The 23,073-nt window shown below is 38.3% G+C and overlaps 1 protein-coding gene across 2 annotated transcripts in view; it reads left to right on the top strand.

The window, feature by feature from the left end:
* LOC128700676 (homeotic protein distal-less-like) overlaps positions 1 to 23,073 on the top strand; it is a 293,933-nt gene that overhangs the window by 8,312 nt on the left and 262,548 nt on the right. For both annotated transcript variants that reach the window (XM_053793970.2, XM_053793969.2), the window contains exon 2: positions 18,441 to 18,458. In XM_053793970.2, coding sequence (XP_053649945.1) covers positions 18,441 to 18,458 — 18 coding nt within the window. The remainder of the gene's footprint in view (positions 1 to 18,440; positions 18,459 to 23,073) is intronic.

The raw sequence follows: 23,073 nt of genomic DNA, 5'->3' as shown, positions 1-23,073 counted from the left end.
GAAGCCTACTGTGTAGGCGAAACGTTTCGAAATAAAGATACCTAACTGTTGCATATGTGTCTTACCTAACAACCTGTCGGTATTTTATACCATTTTAATGTTCATGCTGACACAATGTTTTCCATCACCACCTCCATTATCTTAGCCCCTCCACGTTCTGATCTCCCAAATGGGTTGCAATTCTTCCAGCCTATTTCTTCGTTGATAAAATCTTTTATATTGATTAGCTTTGTTTCTGTCATGGCTAAAATGTCTGGGGTTGCTTCTATCACTTCTTTCATCACTGTTTGATAATCCATATGAATTTGTGTATCACACCCCGAGTTTTCTTTTGGTTTGTGCTATACTTTACTGCTCATTTGTATAAAGGGAAATGGTAAGGCTGGGGTTGGTGTGCGTATTGTAGGTGTATGTGTAATGGTTATAGTTGTTGATAGGGGAGAGTGTGGAGTTATTGGTATTATGGTGGGAACTGTGGATGGGCCTTGAGTGCTAAAAGATTGGTAGTTGAGCCTTGAGAGGTTTCTGGAGGCTGGGTGTTCTCGCCTCTTGCTATCATCCTTTCTGCTGTTCTTGCATGTAGCTGATGGCTTCTTTACATGCTCCCTTAAATGTCTCCTAACCATGTCCATTTTTTCTCGAATCAGATATACACGATGATATCTTGTATACCTCAAGAATTCTTTCTATCTCAAGATCCTGTTTCGAGTTACTTGAGACCAAATGGTAAGTTTGAGAAAGCGTTGTGTCAAGGAAGTACTGCCCGACATTCTGAAAATTTTCCATCTGATCTAATTCCTCCTGTCTTTTACACTCAGTGGTCGTTATAATCTCATGTTCCTCCTCTCCCCGTCTATTTCCTGACCTACTTTCAGCCTTCTCAACTCCTTATACCCTCAGTGGCCTCCCTCTTCTTCCCACTGCTTTGTCTAGTGTCACTGGTTCCGTAGTTGTGTCGGTTACTATACCTGTGCCTATTCATCTCCTTAGAGTACTTCTGCTAATGTTATTCCATTTTGTCCCTTCCTGAGTCATGTGCTCTTGCTTTTTCCTTAATTATTCCTACCCTTTCAACTCTTCCCCTCATTTTCTCGCTGATTTCCTTAAGCATTTTCATTTTCTCTTCCACTGTGTGTGTGTGTGTGTGTGTGTGTGTGTGTGTGTGTGTGTGTGTGTGTGTGTGTGTGTGTGTGTGTGTATCCGCGTACTTGCATGAGTGCTTGTGCCTGTGTGTATCTGTGGGGGTTCGTTCATATCAAGTTGTATTCATCTAGCGTCAACTCTTACTCTATACTCGGCCGTATTTACACTTGAAGCTGTGTAAGGTGTGTACTACATCCAATTTCCTATTTTTTTTTAAATCCGTTTGACTTCTTTACTACTTATCTATCAATGGAACTAATATAAAGAAAAAAAACCAACTAATAGGGAAGCGAGGGGATTCCTAATGGAGCTTGATAAACTGAAGCCATCAGAATAAAAACTGAAAAGCTACCAAGAGTTTAAGAGCAAGAGATAACTTACTTTGCAAACAAATCGCGCTGATCTTTAACAAATCAATGACAGGTGAAGTGCCAGACGACTGAGAGCAAACGTGATGCCAGTATTCAAGAAGGTGACAGGCAGAAAGTTCTGAACTACAAATCCGCGTCCCTAGTGAGTGTAATGTCCAAGTTGCTGGAAAAAATTATGGGGAAGAGAATTGTTGAACATGTTGAGAACACTAGATTCCTCACAAAACGATAACAGATTTAGAAATTGATAGTCGTACTTCAAAGAGATGTCTTAAACATATATTAGACTAACAGATATCAAACAGGAAAGAGGATGATGGGTGAATTGCACTTTCCTGGGGTGTAAAGAGACCTTTTTTAGAGCGCCACATGGAAGGCTACATAGCAGAATAGAGAAGCAAGCTGCTCTATATGGCAAGTTATTAATCTGGAAAAATTAATCAATAAAACACACACATACAGACACAAATATATATTATATATATATATATATATATATATATATATATATATATATATATATATATATATATATATATATATATAGTCGTGCCGAATAGGTGAAACTGGTCAATTAGTAAGAACTCATTTAAAATTAAATCCTCTCTAAAATTTTCTCTTATACGTTTAAAGATATATTTTTTCATTTATGTTAATATAAAAATTAATAATTTTGTACCAAAACAACCTTAGAAAACTTACCTAACCTTACTATAACAAGCTTAATTTAATTTAGCCTAATTCAACTAAATATATTTTTAATAAGTTTACAATGAAATATATTTTTTTCGTTAGGTTCAGAATGATTTTTGTGAAATTATTGCATACACAAATTTTCGCTTTCCTTATTCGGCAAGAAGAGCGTTAGTACTTAAGCCAAAATCGCAAGTTTTACCTATTCGGCACGATATATATCATTGATTTTAAGGAATAGTAAATAAATTAGCCTATGATATATATAGCAAAATTTGGCTAAAAAAAATAGGCTAGTTTATGGGAGGTCAAGTGAGGTTTCTATGTTAGTTTTAGTCAAAAATAAAAATCTTTTATCATTGTTCATGAGAAAAAAAATTAGCTGTTGTTGAGCTGGAGCTCAACAACAGCAAACTTAACTAGGTCAATACACTCGTCACTAACTCGTCACCTGTCACGCACTCTTATCATACGTTACCACACACTCATCACCAGCTTTTAATGTCATCACTCACTTTTGACATAGAATATACATTGATCGTACTTGATCACACGCTCGACACAATCACACACTTGACGCACTAAACATGCGCACGACAAATACTCGACACAACACATGTACACGACACATCACACTCGACACAATCATCACACACATGACACAATCATCACACGACACAATCATCACACACATGACAATCATCACACACACGACACAATCATCACACACATGACACAATCATCACACACACGACACAATCATCACACACATGACACAATCATCACACACACGACACAATCATCACACACACGACACAATCATCACACACATGACACAATCATCACACACACGACACAATCATCACACACACGACACAATCACAAACTAAACACTCATGTTGATCCTTTCCATATTCTAGGTTATTGCAGTCCCTCTTATTCATGATCAGGCATTAATTATAACGAAAGAAACTGTACTTATTGCATACAAGAACCATGTCAATACAGTTTAAGAAAGCAATCTTAAAACCAGAGATTTTCACCTGCATAGTATACAAATCAGTCATAGAAGTAATTCTTTTAGGGAAGAAATTTTAATGACGTAAGGACCCTAAGAGAAAATGCTTAATGACTTCACTAGGGGTCGCGACCCCCTTGTTGGGAAACCCATCTAGCTGGTAAGTACTTGGTGTTTATTGGATCTTGTAAGTTTCCTAGTGTATGCTGTTTCTTTTCAAGCTTCTTGCATGGGGGAGGGGGAAGTCTTAAGCGACGCACATAAACGTTGTGCAGGTTTCTGATCGTTTGCAGCAATTTCACATCTTATGTGCGTCTTTGTACGTCACAGATCGCGTACTCTGTCGCGTGTAAACTCATCCCGCAACTCCTGCTGTTTCATTTTGTACGTCTGTTGCGTGCGTCTACAGGCACGCATCTACGGTCGTGTTAGTTGCGTGTGCTGCCTCTCTCATAATTACCTACTTTTAATTACCTGTTTGGCTTTCAGGGGGCTGAGCTCCATTTCTTGGTCCCGCTTAATTTTCAACCTACTGACTCGAAATAGCTCTGTCATATCTATTTTTAAATCCTTTATAAAACTCCGCTGCAAATTCGTTATAATCATATTTCGTTCTATTTTTTACCACTTTTTGTGTGGATTAAAGAGACGGAGGAGCAAACATTAGGGCATATTTACTAGACAACGTTTCGGTCTTGGGACCTTAATCACTTGATCAGAGTCCCAGGACCCTACGTTAAAGAAATATTGTCTTGCGTCCCTCTGGCATTTGTTTTTGTGCTCGTAAAAGTGCCTTGTGTCTCCTGGCTTTTAATTTGCGTATGCGTCTGCGTCTACAGTGCTAGCGGTTTGCATATTCTTCGTACCTCTACTAGTAACCAGTATTTAACTCACAGGTCGTTTACAAATGTGTTTACTTTCGTGTATATCTATACGATCTAAACCAAAGGATAATATTAGCTATTTAAAGTTCCGAACCTTTAGTTTAGCTTAAGGTATCGTAAATTTAAGTATAGCTAGCCACCAGTAATTAAATTACTAGTGGTTAACGGGAAAGTAACGTCTGGCAGCAGAGTATACATCGGAGTAGTTTAATTTGTTGGAAACAATACGCTCGTTATTTACGTGGAAGAACGGACTGGTACTGAAGTTGAAGTTATAGACTAAGAGTCTGGTGTTGTCACTGGAGGATGTCACCCACAACAGTTGGCTAACACCATCTATTTAATAACAGGGGAACGGGAACAGCCAGTGTAAGGTGACATTCCCAAATGATTCATACCCCATGGAAATCGGACCCAGGTCCCTTCGGCTGTTATTCCAGTGGCCTTCCACCGTGTAAGGCTAAGATACTGTTCACATTTAATCAAGGCTAACTGACTGAACACTTCCATCAAGGATAACGGACTAACACCTCGAAGTTCTCTCTCTCCACTTCTGCTGTCTCAGGAATTAAAATTAAAACACCTCTGTATTCGTCCGAGGAAGCCTGCAGTGCAGGCGAAACGTTTCGGCAATAAAGGTACCCAGGTATTGTAGTTAGTCTTATTCATTCATCAACTTCTCCGTACAATATACTGTTAATAACATGGAAAAGTCACATGTGTTGCCTGACTACTGGCGCCTCCTGAGTATCAGTATTTCCATGCATTAAAATGTGTCTTGAACGGGATGTGTCTGTGGGATCGATCCTCCTCCCGTCGAATGATAAACACGGGCATAATTTTTAATGAAATATCACACAATACAGCCTGTTCTTGTATACGTGCAGACTGACGTTTCAACGATAACGTAAATGAACCCATGATATCACCACCGACCCTCGTGAATCACTATCAGTCATTTATCTCTGGTTAGTTGGGGGCCAGAGGAGGCAGGGAGCCTTGCGGACGTGCCATCTTCATAGTCATTATCCCCAAAATCCAGACTAAATTAACCGATGAGGGCAACATTTACCCTAGAAAAAAATAGGCAAATGTTCCATTAATTTTAAATTTACAGCCTTAAATATTCACAGTTATCGTCTCGTCTGAATTTTCTTCCGATACACTTGATTCATCTGTCCCGATTTACACAGACTAAATAATTCCAATGTTATAGTTCAGTTACAGGCGATCAATGACTTAATTGTTAGGGAACACTGACCCTCCTGGTAAAATATCCGACCACAGGGAAGGGAGGACCGGATAAGCACAATTCGTATATCGACTCCTGTTCTATTGTTCCAAAATTATCTGAATTTACGCGTCGCTTATCTGAAAAATTTGCGTTCATTATGTGTATGAATTTCGTGAGAATTCTTTGAAATTCCAATCTTCGTTATAGGAATTATGTTTTAGTAATGTGCTTAACTTTACAAATAGTAAAGAATCTATGATCAACTTTCTTTCTAGTTCTGCTGCTTTTGTTTCTTACATAGTTTTTTTTATTACTGTTTTGATTAACATTACTCTCTTGCTCTTATTACTACTGCTACTATTTCCTAATCTTCATTTTTACTTTTTTTACCTCGCACTTGTTTTATTTATTTTCTATACATCTCCCCATTCTTCCTCATCCTTATCTTTATCTTTATTATTGTAATAATAATTTTACTATTATCATTATACTTTAATTCTCATTTTACTTCATTACCAACATACAACCGGTTTCCCTAGGCTATATACCTCATGGGTAATGTCATAGCTGTTCCTAAAACTGTGTGCAGGTTTTGTTTCTACCGCCACTACCACTTCAAGTCATTCCATTCACTGACTACCCCGAGGCTTGGAAAACTATGTACTTCCTACTGTTACTGTGATTTTTAATTGCATCTTAAACATCCATTTATGTCATTGTTCCCGATCACTGAGTTTCATTTATGTTCCTTCAAGTATATATATATATATATATATATATATATATATATATATTATATATATATATATATATATATATATATATATATATATATATATATATATATATATATACAATGTGTGTGTGTGTGTGTGTGTTTCGTGATTTCATGAATATGTAGACTGCTCGTGAAGGCTGGTATTCAAACGGGAGTAGACTGAGCTTACCTTGGCCACGTAAATCATCGCAACATGAAGCAAGTCTAGTTTGCTAGGGTCATATTGTTTGTAGGATTGATGGTCCAGTGGACAGAGCGTCGCGAACATTTCCTCGCTTCCCGCGGTGCGAGAAAAGGTGACGCGGGATCAAGTCTTGGCCAGCCGCAGTTTTGTTTATATATATATATATATATATATATATATATATATATATATATATATATATATATATATATAATATATATATATATATTATAAACGTCTATTAGTTTTCCATGTAGCAAACAAAGCCTACTCTTGGAAACTATTCCTAATATAAAATATTCAGTGTGTATAGAAATTAGTACTGATTTTTTTTGGAGCCGTTTCTGGTGTTTAAGTGCGTGCGTGTGAGTGAGGGTGCGTTATTACGCTTATTTTTGCGAGTAATAACTTTTGTGAATTGTACAGAGGAATGATCACGAATGGCTTATATGTAAACGTAGTAGTGATTTGATATAGTTTACGCACAAAAGGGGTAAAACACACACACACACACACACACACACAGACGAGTCACAGGGACGTTAGGAAGTATTTCTTCAGTCATAGAGTTGTCAGCAAGTGGAATAGCCTAGCAAGTGAAGTAGTGGAGGCAGGAACCATACATAGTTTTAAGAAGAGGTATGACAAAGCTCAGGAAGCAGAGAGAGAGAGGATCCAGTAGCGATCAGTGAAGAGGCGGGGCCAGGAGCTGAGTCTCGACCCCTGCAAGCACAATTAGGTGAGTACACACACACACACACACGAAAAACGGGTCATAAAAGACGGTTGTTATTTCTATGTGAAGCGAACATTTTATAGCAGGAATGAGCTCCGAGAGCAAGAACTGTGCACTGCTATTACTTGAAACATACATAAAAAAATTAAAAATAAATAAAAGTTTATATATATGTCGTGCCGAATAGGCAGAACTTGCGATCTTGGCTTAAATAGCAACGCTCATCTTGCCATATAGGACAAGCGAAAATTTGTGTATGCAATAATTTCGCCAAAATCATTCTGAACCTAAAGAAAAAAATATATTTCACTGTGTTTGTTTAGTATTAAATTATTGTAAACAAATCTAAAATGTATTTAGTTGGGTTAGGCTAAAATAAATTGTTCTTGTTATAATAAGGTTAGGTAAGTTTTCTAAGATTCTTTTGGAGCAAAATTAAAAAAAATTACAGTAACGTATAAGAGAAAATTTTAGGAATGACTTAATTTTAAATGAGTTCTTACTAATTGACCAGTTTTACATATTCGGCACGACATTCTAATATATATATAAGATGTAATAAACACTTGTCATTATCCAGTATGTAGAGAGTAAAAGAGTAATGGAAGTTGAGAGAAGCAGTTATTCTCTAGTTGACTTAGACTCAAACTTTTGTAAACAGCGGCTCTTGATTACCTCTGTAATATCATAGGGTTTTGCTTCCAGTAAGACATTCCGGTCACTTTGGTTTTAATTATAATACTCCATGATGGATATATTTTCGTGTCTTTAATCTACTATAAATTCATCCAAAAGAGGTTTCTCTCAGGCCCTGCCTAAGTTCTAGGTTTTGGTACAGACCACTCAAGTCCAGCTGTTCATGGTCTTCAAGAAATTGCAACCAAATAGTTCCTGTGTGTGTCCCTTCAGCCTTTATCTTGTTTTTAATGATGCAATTCAAGTCTTCTCACACATGAAGACTCTCCACATCTTCTTTTTGCAGGGTAGGCAACGTCATTCTTTGTGGCATTCACCAGTTAGATCTCAGTAAAATCTCAGTATTGCAGATATTGTATTTCTTGTATATGGAATTACTCTTAATTCGTGAATTTGCTTCTTGCACTCCCAGTTATTTGTGTAATATATGTAGAGGAAGTTTTGCCCTTCTGACGTTCTTTCCTTTCACTCCATTGTCCTTCAGTTTCTTTACTAGTTATTAAATATTTCTCCTTTTAATCGTGAAACTTGTTAATACTGCTGTTCACAACTTGATAACCTGCTTTCTTTAGCATGCCCACACCTCCAACCTCCATTAGCCTGAACCTCCCGCCTGTGTCTTTATCACGATACCTCCGCATGTGTGCGCCAATCCATTCCACAGTTTCTAATTTGTTGAATTTTCCCAGGCAAACTGTTATAAATTAGTTTAAACCCCCAGACAGGCCACTGAATGCACGGACGCACGCAAACGCGCGCACACGCGCTCGCTCGCTCACACACACACATATACACACACACACACACACACACACACACACACACACACACACACACACACATACACACACACACACACACACACACACCTGTGTAGAGGTGGCATTGGGTTTCACAAACATTATGAAGTGGAGGACCGAAGTCAGTTGTCCGGTCATGGTCTATTAAAATGAGAAGCTAGAAGCTAAGACTCGACCTCGACAAACAGGTGTGAAACCCTACAATGAAACGGGAGTACATTGAACAAATGAATGGTAGATGGATGATGGAATTTAACATAATTAAACAGCACTTAATGGAAAGAGGTAAAATTGAAAACAGGTTCCGTGTAGAGTATAGACTGCGGTTGAATTTAAAAAAAAAATATGGAGGAGAAATGTTTGTAAACAATGGGTTATCACCAGGAAATCACATATAAATAACCAAAGTTGCAATACACTGACTGGGACAATTCACAACCCATAAAGCAGAAATGTAACTTCGGCGACTCTTCGGTCCAGCTGGACCAATATCACATCTGATTGAAACGTCGTCTAGGTTTTATCTCAAATTTGTTTATCAGTTGTGAAGCCACATATATGCGGTAATGAGAGACTTGTGCTGCATTGACAAACCTTAAATTATAATAACGGGGAAGCGGTAAACCCGTAATGGTCGTACAACGTAAAAGTTTATAGATTCATAAACAAAAGCTACAAAGTGTATCCTGAACTTTAATCTAAATTACGAAGGACTACTAAAGGAAAAAAAAAATGTCCTCGTCCGTAGAGCAGATGAAATACAACAGCGAAAGTTTAGACAAAAATAAAATTAATAATGAAGCATTTAGCAAAAATAAGAATAATTAGAAACCACAGCTTCAAAACACAGCTTCATGCCACAGAAAACTGTGCAGCACTATCACCACGGAATATCTTTCCCACAGACTGACTGTAGTACCCTGATTGGGTGCAGTACAGTGCCACTGCTCAGACCCATAAAAAATTATGTACTTTGCAACAAGAAGTGCCACGTTTGGTTCAAAAGTTTTTTAAAGAACGAAGACTCAAACTAGATTTGATGTTCACTCAAGGCACTGAAATAACAAAAGTGAACCTGAATTTGCCTACCTTCCAAAATTACATTACGTAAAGGAGTGAGACACCCTGCGGAACAAGCTTTTACTAGGATGACGTTTCGCTCTATTTAGAGCGAGAACATTGTTCTTGTCTTGTAAATCCTGACAAAGCTTGACACCACAAAACATTCCTTGTTATTACAAACACAGCTGTAGACTATTTGGCCTTCACACTTTATCTCTAACACGATAACTACTTAGGAACGAGGAAAAAAGGCAGCAACAAGCTGGTATTTACAATGTATGTATAGCCTATTTACAGTATCTGCAGCTGTATACAGTGAAGCGAATGGAACCGTATCGACCAGCTGTGAAGTCTGCCAAGGCTTCATGAGTGTACCACATCGCTTCACAGATTTGCGGGCTTCCTTGTAATTGGCTAGTTGAACCAAGGTACTGGGTTAATGATGAGGCCCCTGCTCGTTCAACCCTTATCACCTGGTTCCCTGGTCAGGAGGCATGCCTATATGGGTGTTTTTTTCTTCATTATCGATAGTAAGCCATTTAGGTACATACCATAACTTGCAATGTAAATCATAACAGTCCTACCTAAACTGTCACATCTATTAACTTAGGTTCTATATATGCATTCGTCATATTTAAAAACCTTCACCTTTACTGCAGCAAATATGTTTTGTTGTGAAAACATCATCCAAGTTGCTTTTAGACTAGTATCTAAACTTAACTTTTTAGTCGAGTTTATGAAGCTACGTTATTTCAGTGATACGAATTCTTAAGACATAATGATCTATCATTTGACACTCGTAATTTATTTACATTTTATTCATTATGCATAATTATGCTGTCAGTGGTAATGATAATTTATCTAAATCGAGACAAATAGCATAAGAGCCATTTCTGATGTTTCTGAATCTTGCTCTTGAGGTGTGAACAATTTTAACCTCGTGGAAGTCTGTTACATATTCTTCGATGGAATTTAGTACTTCCTGAGTTGTGCAGATATTCAGGCACGCTGGTAAACTTAACAGTCCCATACTGGAATCGAGCCCATATTAAGAGTACGTGAAGGAAATTTTGAATTTACATAAACAGATTCAAAACTAGTTTCGTAACTAGTAAAGAAGCTTAGTAACAAAATGTATCGTGTAGGCTTAAACTTCTGTACGCTTTATAGATTCTAGCTGTGTAAGCCCTTTGACAAACACTTTTGTACTCTGTGTAAATTCATGGCATGAGTTTAGGTTCTCTCTCTCTCTCTCTCTCTCTCTCTCTCTCTCTCTCTCTCTCTCTTTCTTTCTATTCTTAGTGACACTTCTAGAAACTGTGAATCATATGTATGATATTCATATCGGTACCTGCAATCCACACCCAACGACTTAAGATTTCTGAGACATCAGCTCTCTCCTGTGGAGCTTCTATTTTGACCCATCAGGATACAAGGCCATTGGTATGGGATTGTATAAGGCCAACTTGGTACATACCTATTTCAGTGCGTTTGAGTAAAGCAGATTACGTGGGTGCTAATTTTTTTCATTAGCTGTGACCCTTCAGCAAACGTTACTTCATCTGTCTACTCAGCAAGCATATTCTGCTTCACATAATCACGAATCTCTCAGTACAATAAAGAAGTTCGTCGTTCACTGATGTAATCGCAAAGGCTCGTTCAGTGAAGGTATATAGCCAAGTAGCGCGTGCTTTACCTGCATTCCGAGTGAACTCTGCCACATCCGAAAAAGAATGATATTGTATCATATCCTGAGATGCGGTAAGAGATTAGCGGAACTTTTGAGTTGAGTGGTCAAAGGTTATCAGCAGTTGTATGAACGGGTATGTAAAGGATGTGATTCTCGTCTCGGAGAGCCACAAAGTTCTTCCACAACCATTTCGCGGGAATGTTATAGCAAGCACCACAATATTTACATGCTCACAGTCCTCTTGCACACTTGCTTGAAGTCTTCGTTAGCACAGTGATTTACATTGGGTAAAACTCTTACATCAGCTTCCTTCTAGATGAATAGTTGAAGTGATTTTATCTGCTGAGGATGCAAATATTGAGCTCATTCATGGTGATCACCTAATATCTTTAAGGTACAACTTGTTATCACCCGGCAAGACATTAAGTGAAAAAGTTTTTCTTTGTTTTTATAAACTCGTAGAAAACTGTTCCAGCTTCTTGAATATCACTGTTTCAGCAAGAAGTCTGTTGAGTCACTGTTTCATTCCTGTTCTGTGATGACTAGTAGCTTTATCTAAACGCCTGGGGAGGTTCCTTTTACCATCATAATGATCTGCATTTGAGAACTTGATCTGTAAGAAAATGCATGACAACATTTTCTGCATAGTCAGAAAATTTCTTGTAGTCATTTGGTTAAAGCATATAAATATACCTTTACATCATGATCTGAGGTTCCAGGTGATGTCACACACTGCAAGACATTATAACATCTTAGAAATGACCCTATGTCTAGGTTTACCATTTTCTGTAAAAGTCATCTAAGGTCAAACAACATTCTGAGTGACAATATCTAGATAATTTTATTCTGGTATAACTATAATTGACTCGCAGCGTGGTAAACCAGTCAGTGAATGATTTGTTTGGATTTCCTTGAAACTTCCACTCAAAAAAAGTTGCTGCACCTCTCCACTGCATTATGTGCGATATCATTCGCAGCTTGGGTTACTAATTTACTTAATTAGGTTATTGTGACTAGTGTTATCAACTGTATTGTCCTCAAGAAATGGGTTTCCAAGTGTGCAAAGTGAAGTCAAACGTTTTGACAAAGTTTAGTGCCGTAGTGTTTTCCGTGATGCTTTGTAGATTCCTCTGTGGTTGCTGTTCCATAGTTAGAGTTAAACTCTGAACTCTGAAGCCACTCTGACAATTTCGGCAACTGCAACCACGAACTTGTGCAGTACCTGTGGATTTTCAGTGTTTCACAGCACCACCTTTGATGCGCTGAACCACATGTTCACGTGTTTGGTCCAGAAAATTTATGAGCAGCATTCCGTGTTAAACTGACCCTTCACAAATTCCTAGAATACTGCTGTAAATATATAAAAAAGAGCATTATTACGATGAGCACAAGTTTCCATTAGTCATTTTTACCAAGAAAAGAAGTGCGCGCGCTACAAACTTGGACAAATTTAAAACGAATTACAAACTAAATACTGAAAATAGAACACATCACTTTTCCACTCCTGCTCTAAGTGACTAATCATGCACATACACAAGCATACACGAACGCGCGCGCGCGCACACACACACACACACACACACACACACACACACACACACACACACACACACACACACACAGGCCAGGAGCCGAGTCTCGACCCCTGCAACCACAATTAGGCGAGTACACACACGCACGCACACAGGCGCGTGCTCATACGTATATGCACACAAAAACACGCACACACTTGCATGGGCAATTAAACAAAGATATTGAGAGAAGACGCTAGTTGTTGTATCCTTGTCGTGAAAGGTCAGACAAACACATGGTGAGGTCAAAGGTCAAATCCGTGCTCGGATGACCGGACAGAGCAGGTGAAGGCCTTTAGAAGGAGAGAGGTGAAGGGAATGGGGCAATCAGGGTTGATCAGAGGAAGCGGAGAGTAGCACCATCTCCTCAGAATAAGAGCCACTCGTTAGCATCATCAGCTTCAATTGCAGAAGGGTTTATTGCCATTTCAGTCCTGAGGTTGCTGACCTTAATTAATTAACACTTTGTAGGCATCGAGGTAATGACCTATATTTTTTCACTTCTTTTCCATTTACTCTAGACTAGATATGCACATTGATGTCTTCCTTGGCGTTGCACATTAATGTCTTAGCTCTGCACACTGATGTCTTAGCTCTGCACGCTGATGTCTTAGCTCTGCACACTGATGTCTTAGCTCTGCACACTGATGTCTTCCTAAGTTCATAATTTCTGCATATTGATGTCTTCCTTAGCTCTGTGTAATAAGTAGCTCTGCACATTCATATTTTCCTTAGTTCATAAATTCACAAGATTCACACAGATGTTTGGTAGCATACATCTCTACTGCTTCTGCTGCGTCCTATATACTCGACTGAAGAAGCTTACTGCGTAGGCGAAACGTTTCGGATATCTAACTGTTGCACATGTCTTACTTATCAACTTGTCGGTACTGTATACAGTTATCATATTCACACACAGTATCCGGTAGATAGTTATCACATGTCAGCCCAGTGTCTTACCTCAACAGTTCCACCACGGGACTTTTTAGATGGTATGGTCTGTTTTTATACTTCGTCAGCTCTGCGCGTGACTCTGTCGATGAACACAAGTCATTTATACTCTGCAGGCAGAGCATAAACATTTATCATCATATCACTTGTACATTTTTGCTAGTGGAACGCACAGGGGTCTCTGCTGCTTCTATCAGCACTCACTAAGGAACCTTGTTAGATGCTTAATACATCATATACCCTCAAGGCACCTAGTGTTTTTTCGATAGTAAGGTCTGTTCTTGCAGCCTCTCTCTCTCTCTCTCTCTCTCTCTCTCTCTCTCTCTCTTTCTCTTTCTCTTTCTCTCTCTCTCTCTCTCTCTCTCTCTCTCTCTCTCTCTCTCTCTCTCTCTCTCTGTGTTTTTGTATAGTGGTCTAGTGATCCACATATTTAATTAGTCTCTGTCTAGTGTAACGCAGACGAGTAGGACTGAGAAGAAATTTGCGATAAATAAGAGAGTGGTGTGGTAAAGAAAGCAAGAGAGAAGGAAAATAAAGCTAAAATTGAGAAAGAAAGAAAATAAAGCTAAAATTGAGAAAGAAAGAAGAGGCTAGAAAGAGACGAGAGAAAATGCAATATAGCGAGATAATGAGGCATTATAAATAAGAGAGGGTAAGCTAAGCTTTAAGTAATATATATGACATTATAAATAAGAGAACGGAGAGGGGAGAGCTGATGTAGCTTACAAATATAACACAAAAAATGTGAAAGAGAATAGATCCAAAAACAAGAAACCTCGGTTATTTCAGGTTTTTCTCTTCACCGTAGCATGAAGATAGAGTGAGAGACCTATGAGGCGATTTTATTGTTTTCCTTCAAAGGGGTAACTTGATAATGGAGCAGAAAGGCACCCAAGAAATTGCATATTCTCTCCCTTTCCTTGGATCAAACCTAATTGCCTCCAATTTCCCAAGCATTTGAAGACTCCAAAGGGTTTACTGCTTCCTAATATAGTAATTCATTCTCTTTAATGCTCATGGAGAATTATTATTGAATTGAATAGACTTACAAGTATACGGACATATAACCAGAACTGAAAGATCCAACGAGTGAGGGGATGTAATCACGACATAAAAGATTCGCTGGAGTATAGAGAGGGTAGACAGGGATAAGATCTTTACTAATCAAATAAGAATGAATAAGAGACCGTGATTAATCTCTCTCTCTCTCTCTCTCTCTCTCTCAAAAACTGTACATCCACGCTGTCTACACGACTGAGAAAATATTTCAACAAAAGAATAGTGAAGAAGTGGAATATTACAGAGAATACGAATTCAGAAAAAAAGGTTAAAAAGAAAATGTAAGAAGGCTGTCTCCTGTCAGTGGATCGAAAGTTTGGGGGCGGGGTCAAGAGCTACAGCTCGCTACCCTGCAAACTTAAACACAAAAAGTTAGGAAGCAGGTTTTCTAAAAAGTACACACATATTCGGGAGTCAGGTCATTAGCTATTTACAAAGGCACAAACATAAATGGACAAGAGCACACGACAGCACACACACATGCACGCACGCACGCGCACGCACATACAAACACACGCACAGACGCACGCACGCGCACACACACACACACAAAGAAGCCTTCCCACCACAGTCACTATACCACACTTCACAATATCCTGCATATTTCATCCACTGTGTGCTTTGTCTTGACGTCACTACACTGTTCTTACGCATCGCTCTATTAATCCTCAACAGCTCTGCCACTTCCACTTACTGCGTGTGGACTTAGCTAGGCCAATCGATACCCCCAGTTTGCCCTAAGTTATGTTCTAAAATTGAAGGATACTGCCTCCAATATACCGCCCGGCTGGGAACACCCGCCCGGGATTCAAATTGCCAGGTTCTGTTTGGACTTGAGCTGATCCACAAGAAACAGCTCTCCAAGTTTTTAATAAGAAATTCCGTCTGTGTTTTCTTAGGTTTTGTTGTTTTTTTCCCCCCTCATGTGGTTTATGTGTCTTGATGTGGGGTGAGATGGAAGGGAAGTGGGGAGTACAACTGGCCGCTCCTGGTAAATATTATTCTTCATACTTGACTTTAGCGAGTTTTATTAATTTGACTAATGTTCTGATTGAAGAGCATGGCCACTCTAGATCAGAGTTTAGTTACATCCTTGACCTGACCTCTGCTACCTGAAACACACAAAATTTTATCATTTACTGTACAATAAATCTTTAATTTGTTAAAAAAAACAAAATAAATAAAGAGTCGTATTAAAAGACTGAGGGTTAATCTAACATAATATATTGGAATGTGCAAGCTATTTTTCTGAGCTGGGTTAGTTTATTACTTTCATTTAATCATGATGTAAGTTGTTGAAAAACAATGAACTTGTATAATAATTTTTATCTTTATCTTAATAAAGGGTTTAATAATATATATATATATATATAACACTACGACTAACCGAGGACTCTAACCCATGTCGTTTTGGCCCAACTCATGGTGATCGGAAATCACATGACGCTCTAACCCACAGGACCACTCAATCCTACAAGAATCAAGCACCCAGCAGAGCTGGGTGTTTTACCTTTACCTTGATCCGAGGACATACGGTGGTGTGGGTGCCTCTGAGCATACATTGCTTGTGGAGGCTAGTACACCAAATGGGGAGTAGAATAAAATTAGCTCAGAGGCACCCACACCACCGTATGTCCTCGGATCAAGGTAAAGGTAAAACACCCAGCTCTGCTGGGTGCTATATATATATATATATATATATATATATATATATATATATATATATATATATATATATATATATATATATATATATGCAAGGCAAGCCACGGGGATGGAAATCTTCAGCTCAAGTACTTTCACACGTCTCTGTGCGTTATCAGGAGCTATTCAATGTTGCTGTAGAAAGTCTACTCCTTGAAGTATATTGAAATAGGAGAGTAGGGACAGACGTATTTTTAGGTATACGAGATTGGAGACTTAAGGTACTAGCATAAGAGACCAGGGATACCTGTGTTGTGAGGTATTCGTGGATAGGTGACAAGAGAGACTGGCCTTGTGAAACATACTGGGGTAGGAGACCAGTAAAATATGTCTCAATTGTTCTAATAAGATTGACCTATATCTCGTATAATTTCAGTTATTATTATTAGAAGCAGCAGCAGCGTCGTCGTCATCATCAATAAACTTCAATCATTATTTACATTACTAGAAGGACTGTAGTAAGGTTTTAGGTTCAGGACTTTCAGGGGGCTCTGGTGGCCTGGTGGTTAACGCTCTCGCTTCACACGGTGAGGGCCTGGATTCGATTCCCAGCCAGAGTAGAAACATTGGACGTGTTTCTTTCCACCTGTTGTCTATGTTCCCCATCAGTAAAATGGGTACCTGGGTGTTAGTCGACTGGTGTGGGTCGCATCCTGGGACACTGACCTAAGGAGGCCTGGTCACAGACCGGGCCGCGGGGGCGTTGACCCCTGGAACTCTCTCCAGATAAACTCCAGATAAACTGCACGGAAAAAAATACCCTAGCCGTTATGAGAATAAGGATTAAAATAAGCCTCCAGTATACACACGCACAGATCCACATCTCTATGTATATACACACTGGTAAACTTCTGTCGGCGAATAAAACTGTGTATCATAGATGATAAATAAAAAATAATATAATAATAGTAATATAATAATAACATAGATATATAATGCATACGACTGAAAAGCAAGATTGTTACCCCTACATAGATTCCATCATAAAACAGACCATCTACGTGTCGCCTGCTTCAAAGGGTAATGTTCTCACCCTGCGTCTTATCTTTGATCTCGAGAAAGTTTTCTCAGCAAACAGCACGACACTACAACATCAAACGATCGTAATGGTGTAATCAGGAAGCATTCTCGCCTTTATTGCAGGTCTCAGCCTCTTATTACCTCGACTTTTATTACCCGTATGCTTGTATTATAAATGACTTTTTGATATATAGCCACAGTAAAAGAAACGGATGTTATTGTTGTCGTATTTTTTCCTGGAGGAAGAGGAGGGAGAGAGAGATTCGCTTCTAAGGGCCATTATCAGAAGCTGACTGCGGTGTTTCGGAATTTCGAGGCTTTATTCATTTTTATCCCAGTCTCTTTTTTGTCATCTCTATTATTGTATAATATATTATCGTATGAGGTAGTGTTTTCTTTTTAATTGTATCAGATTTGAACTGTGTGTGATGTTCGTGCGCTTCTAGGAAGATAGCTAATGAATGAATGATGGTGGATTTTTTTTTCTCGGGAAGGTCAACTGTACCTTAGTGGGAGATGACCGATGTGGTAAAAAAAAAGCAAAGAGGGGAAAACTATCAATAACAGGCACTCACAAAAATATATAAAATAACACTCACTAAATGTTAGTGATAATTTGCTTGTGAGGATTTTGTACTATGTCTACAATGCCCTCATATACTAGTGAATATATTTACAAATATTTTATAAATATCTCATGTCTACTCATAACTGATTCTATTATAAAAACATATATATAAATATTATTATATATATATATATATATAATTATATAATTATATATATATTTATATGTGTGTGTGTGTGTGTTAAGAAAATTATTATGATTGTATTTTCCTCTTGCAGATGCATGGTACAAGCACTGTAAGTATCTCCAACGTTCTTGTTGGTGTTTTCTAACAGCCTGGCTTTTGTCTTCCTACATTCCTGCTATATGGTGCTTAGAATTGCACTTAATACGAAGGTAAGTGAACAGATCATAATAAGCCTGATTACGGTGTGTGTGTTTCTGCAACCCGTCCTTCATATTAAAGTGTGTGTTATTCCCAACCATATAAGCAGCGGCAACTTTGCTAAGCGTCTTCTCCGCTGCCAGACATTGTCTACTCTTTTACCAGACATTGTCTACTCTTTTACCAGACATTGTCTACTCTTTTACATAATTTGGTTATTGTTGGTCAGTTATACGTAAATACATGTTAATTAAGGTTGGGTTATGTAAACCCAGCCTAATCTAGTACAAAATTTGATTTTGGCACATATTGGACAGTACAGAAACTGACACACTGTAACGCGTTGAAAAACCAAGTGCTGTTTGGAGGTCGGGTTAACTTCTGCTAACAATTTTATCTGCCAAGTTGTATATATTTTAGCTACTTGTTACTTGCTATTATCTGTGGTGTGCATTACACTGTATACTGGGTTGTTATATTCATAGGGAAGTACTAATCCCGTAGGGGATTGGGGGTAATCTCGTTTGATCCGGGGAAGGAGAGGGGTATCTTCAATTCTTTGGATCAAGAACCCATCATCAGTTTCAAGGCACCCTCCCTCCCTTTTAAAGGGGCATGGTTAGTTATTTAATGTATTGTGTATCAAGTGTTTCAGTGTTCCATTTTCTATTTTACTATGTCATTGTTTTATTCTTCATTATGTGTTTATAATGTTTATTGGATTATAATGTATGGTAAAAGTGTTGCACTCTAACAATATCAGGTGATTTTTTCAATGACTCTTTTTGCTTTTGCATGTTGACGTAGTATTTAGACGTACTTATATGTTGGCATACATAAACATGCACGCATGTATAAAACACACACAAACACTCAAGTAATATATATATATATATATATATATATATATATATATATATATATATATATATATATATATATATATACTGTCGTGCTGAATAGGAAAATCTTACGATTTTGGCTTCAATAGCAACGCTCTTCTGACGGAAAAAGGCAAGCGAAAATTTGTGTATGCAATAATTTCGCAAAAATCATTCTGAACCTATCGAAAAATATATTTCATTGTGTTTGTATATTAAATTACTGTAAACTTATCTTAAATATATTTAGTTAGATTAGGCTAAATTAAATTACGTTTGTTATAAGTTTAGGTAAGTTTTCTAAGGTACTTTTGGTACAAAATTATTAATTTTTACATTAACATAATTGAAAAAAATATCTTTAAACGTATAAGAGAAAATTTAGAAAGGACTTAATTTTAAACGAGTTCTTGCTAACTGACCAATTTTACCTATTCGGTACGACATTTTATATAAATATATATATATATATATATATATATATATATATATATATATATATATATATATATATATATATATATATATATGTCGTGCCGAATAGGCAGAACTTGCGATCTTGGCTTAAATAGCAACGCTCATCTTGCCATATAGGACAAGTGAAAATTTGTTTATGCAATAATTTCGCCAAAATCATTCTGAACCTAACGAAAAAAATATATTTCACTGTGTTTGTTTAGTATTAAATTATTGTAAACAAATCTAAAATGTATTTAGTTGGGTTAGGCTAAAATAAATTGTTCTTGTTATAATAAGGTTAGGTAAGTTTTCTAAGATTCTTTTGAAGCAAAATTAAAATTTTTTACATTAACATTAATGAAAACAATATATCTTTAAACGTACAAGAGAAAATTTTAGAAAGGACTTAATTTTAAATGAGTTCTTGCCAATTGACCAGTTTTACATATTCGGCACGACATTATATATATATATATATATATATATATATATATATATATATATATATATATATATATATATATATATATATATATATATATAATGCATCCACGAAATAAGTGATTTAAAGCAGAAAACAGTACTGCGGCTAGCCCAGGATCGAACCTGAAATATTTAATCAGCCTCCAGGGACGTTAGGCAAATTTCTTGACGCCTTAGTCCACTGGATCATCATACTGCCGAACGTCAGATGCCCAGTAAGTACACTGGACATATCACTCCTGACTCGAGCACATGTGTGGCTGTGGATAGCTACAGAAACTAATTTAATTCTACTCCCGTTTGGGATACCAGTCTCACGAGCAGGACACGTGTATCCACTGCTCGTGAGACTGGTATCCCTAACAGGAGTAGAACGAAATTAGGTCCTGTAGTTATCCACAAAATCACTTGTGCTCACGTCAGGCGTGGCATGCCCAGTGTACTTACGACTGAATGATAGTCAATGTGGTTGTTCTTTTTTTCTCTCTTGGTCACTCTGCCTCAGTCGGAAACGGCCGGAATGTTAGAAAAATAAGAGACTGTAATAATCTGTATATGTCAAGATATATTATGTGTGAAAATAAGATACCAGGAATTTTGAGCATCTGAAATTTATTTGAAATAGATAAAAAATATTAATATGCAAATAAATAACTGTAGTCCTGTTAACCCTTGTTATTTATGACAGTGCCCAGGTCTTGTCTCTCCATATGCCCTTGTGCCATCGTGCACAGGATGGATTCGGGGTACACAATAAAGTAGCCACTACCGTACACACGATGGCTATATGATACACAGTGAACTAGCCTCTACTGTACACATGATGGATATGGAATGCACAGTGAACTATCCACTAGCGTACACAGGATGGATATGGAATGCACAGTGAACTATCCACTAGCGTACACAGGATGGATATGGGTGCACAGTGAACTATCCACTAGCGTACACAGGATGGATATGGAATGCACAGTGAACTATCCACTAGCGTACACAGGATGGATATGGGTGCACAGTGAACTATCCACTAGCGTACACAGGATGGATATGGGTGCACAGTGAACTATCCACTAGCGTACACAGGATGTATATGGAATGCACAGTGAACTATCCACTAGCGTACACATGATGGATATGGAATGCACAGTGAACTATCCACTAGCGTACACAGGATGGATATGGGTGCACAGTGAACTATCCACTAGCGTACACAGGATGGATATGGGTGCACAGTGAACTATCCACTAGCGTACACAGGATGTATATGGAATGCACAGTGAACTATCCACTAGCGTACACAGGATGGATATGGAATGCACAGTGAACTATCCACTAGCGTACACAGGATGGATATGGGTGCACAGTGAACTATCCACTAGCGTACACAGGATGGATATGGGTGCACAGTGAACTATCCACTAGCGTACACAGGATGTATATGGAATGCACAGTGAACTATCCACTAGCGTACACAGGATGGATATGGAATGCACAGTGAACTATCCACTAGCGTACACAGGATGGATATGGGATGCACAGTGAACTATCCACTAGCGTACACAGGATGGATATGGAATGCACAGTGAACTATCCACTAGCGTGCACAGGATGGATATGGGGTGCACAGTGAACTATCCACTAGCGTACACAGGATGGATATGGGGTGCACAGTGAACTATCCACTAGCGTACACAGGATGGATATGGAATGCACAGTGAACTATCCACTAGCGTACACAGGATGGATATGGAATGCACAGTGAACTATCCACTAGCGTACACAGGATGGATATGGAATGCACAGTGAACTATCCACTAGCGTACACAGGATGGATATGGAATGCACAGTGAACTATCCACTAGCGTACACAGGATGGATATGGAATGCACAGTGAACTATCCACTAGCGTACACAGGATGGATATGGAATGCACAGTGAACTATCCACTAGCATACACAGGATGGATATGGAATGCACAGTGAACTATCCACTAGCGTACACAGGATGGATATGGAATGCAGAGTGAACTATCCACTAGCGTACACAGGATGGATATGGAATGCACAGTGAACTATCCACTAGCGTACACAGGATGGATATGGAATGCACAGTGAACTATCCACTAGCGTACACAGGATGGATATGAAATGCACAGTGAACTATGCACTAGCGTACACAGGATGGATATGGAATGCACAGTGAACTATCCACTAGCGTACACAGGATGGATATGAAATGCACAGTGAACTATGCACTAGCGTACACAGGATGGATATGGAATGCACAGTGAACTATCCACTAGCGTACACAGGATGGATATGGAATGCACAGTGAACTATCCACTAGCGTACACAGGATGGATATGGGGTGCACAGTGAACTGTCCACTAGCGTACACAGGATGGATACTGTACAAAGGATGGATATGGAATGCACAGTGAACTCTCCACTAGCGTACACAGGATGGATATGGGATGCACAGTGAACTATCCACTAGCGTACACAGGATGGATATGGGATGCACAGTGAACTATCCACTGGCGTACACAGGATGGATATGGAATGCACAGTGAACTATCCACTAGCGTACACAGGATGGATATGGGATGCACAGTGAACTATCCACTAGCGTACACAGGATGGATATGGAATGCACAGTGAACTATCCACTAGCGTACACAGGATGGATATGGGGTGCACAGTG

The sequence above is a fragment of the Cherax quadricarinatus genome, chromosome 56 (assembly GCF_038502225.1).
Source record: "Cherax quadricarinatus isolate ZL_2023a chromosome 56, ASM3850222v1, whole genome shotgun sequence".
In the NCBI taxonomy this organism is placed as follows: Eukaryota; Metazoa; Arthropoda; class Malacostraca; order Decapoda; family Parastacidae; genus Cherax; species Cherax quadricarinatus.
This window is presented reverse-complemented; position numbering and strand designations above follow the sequence as displayed.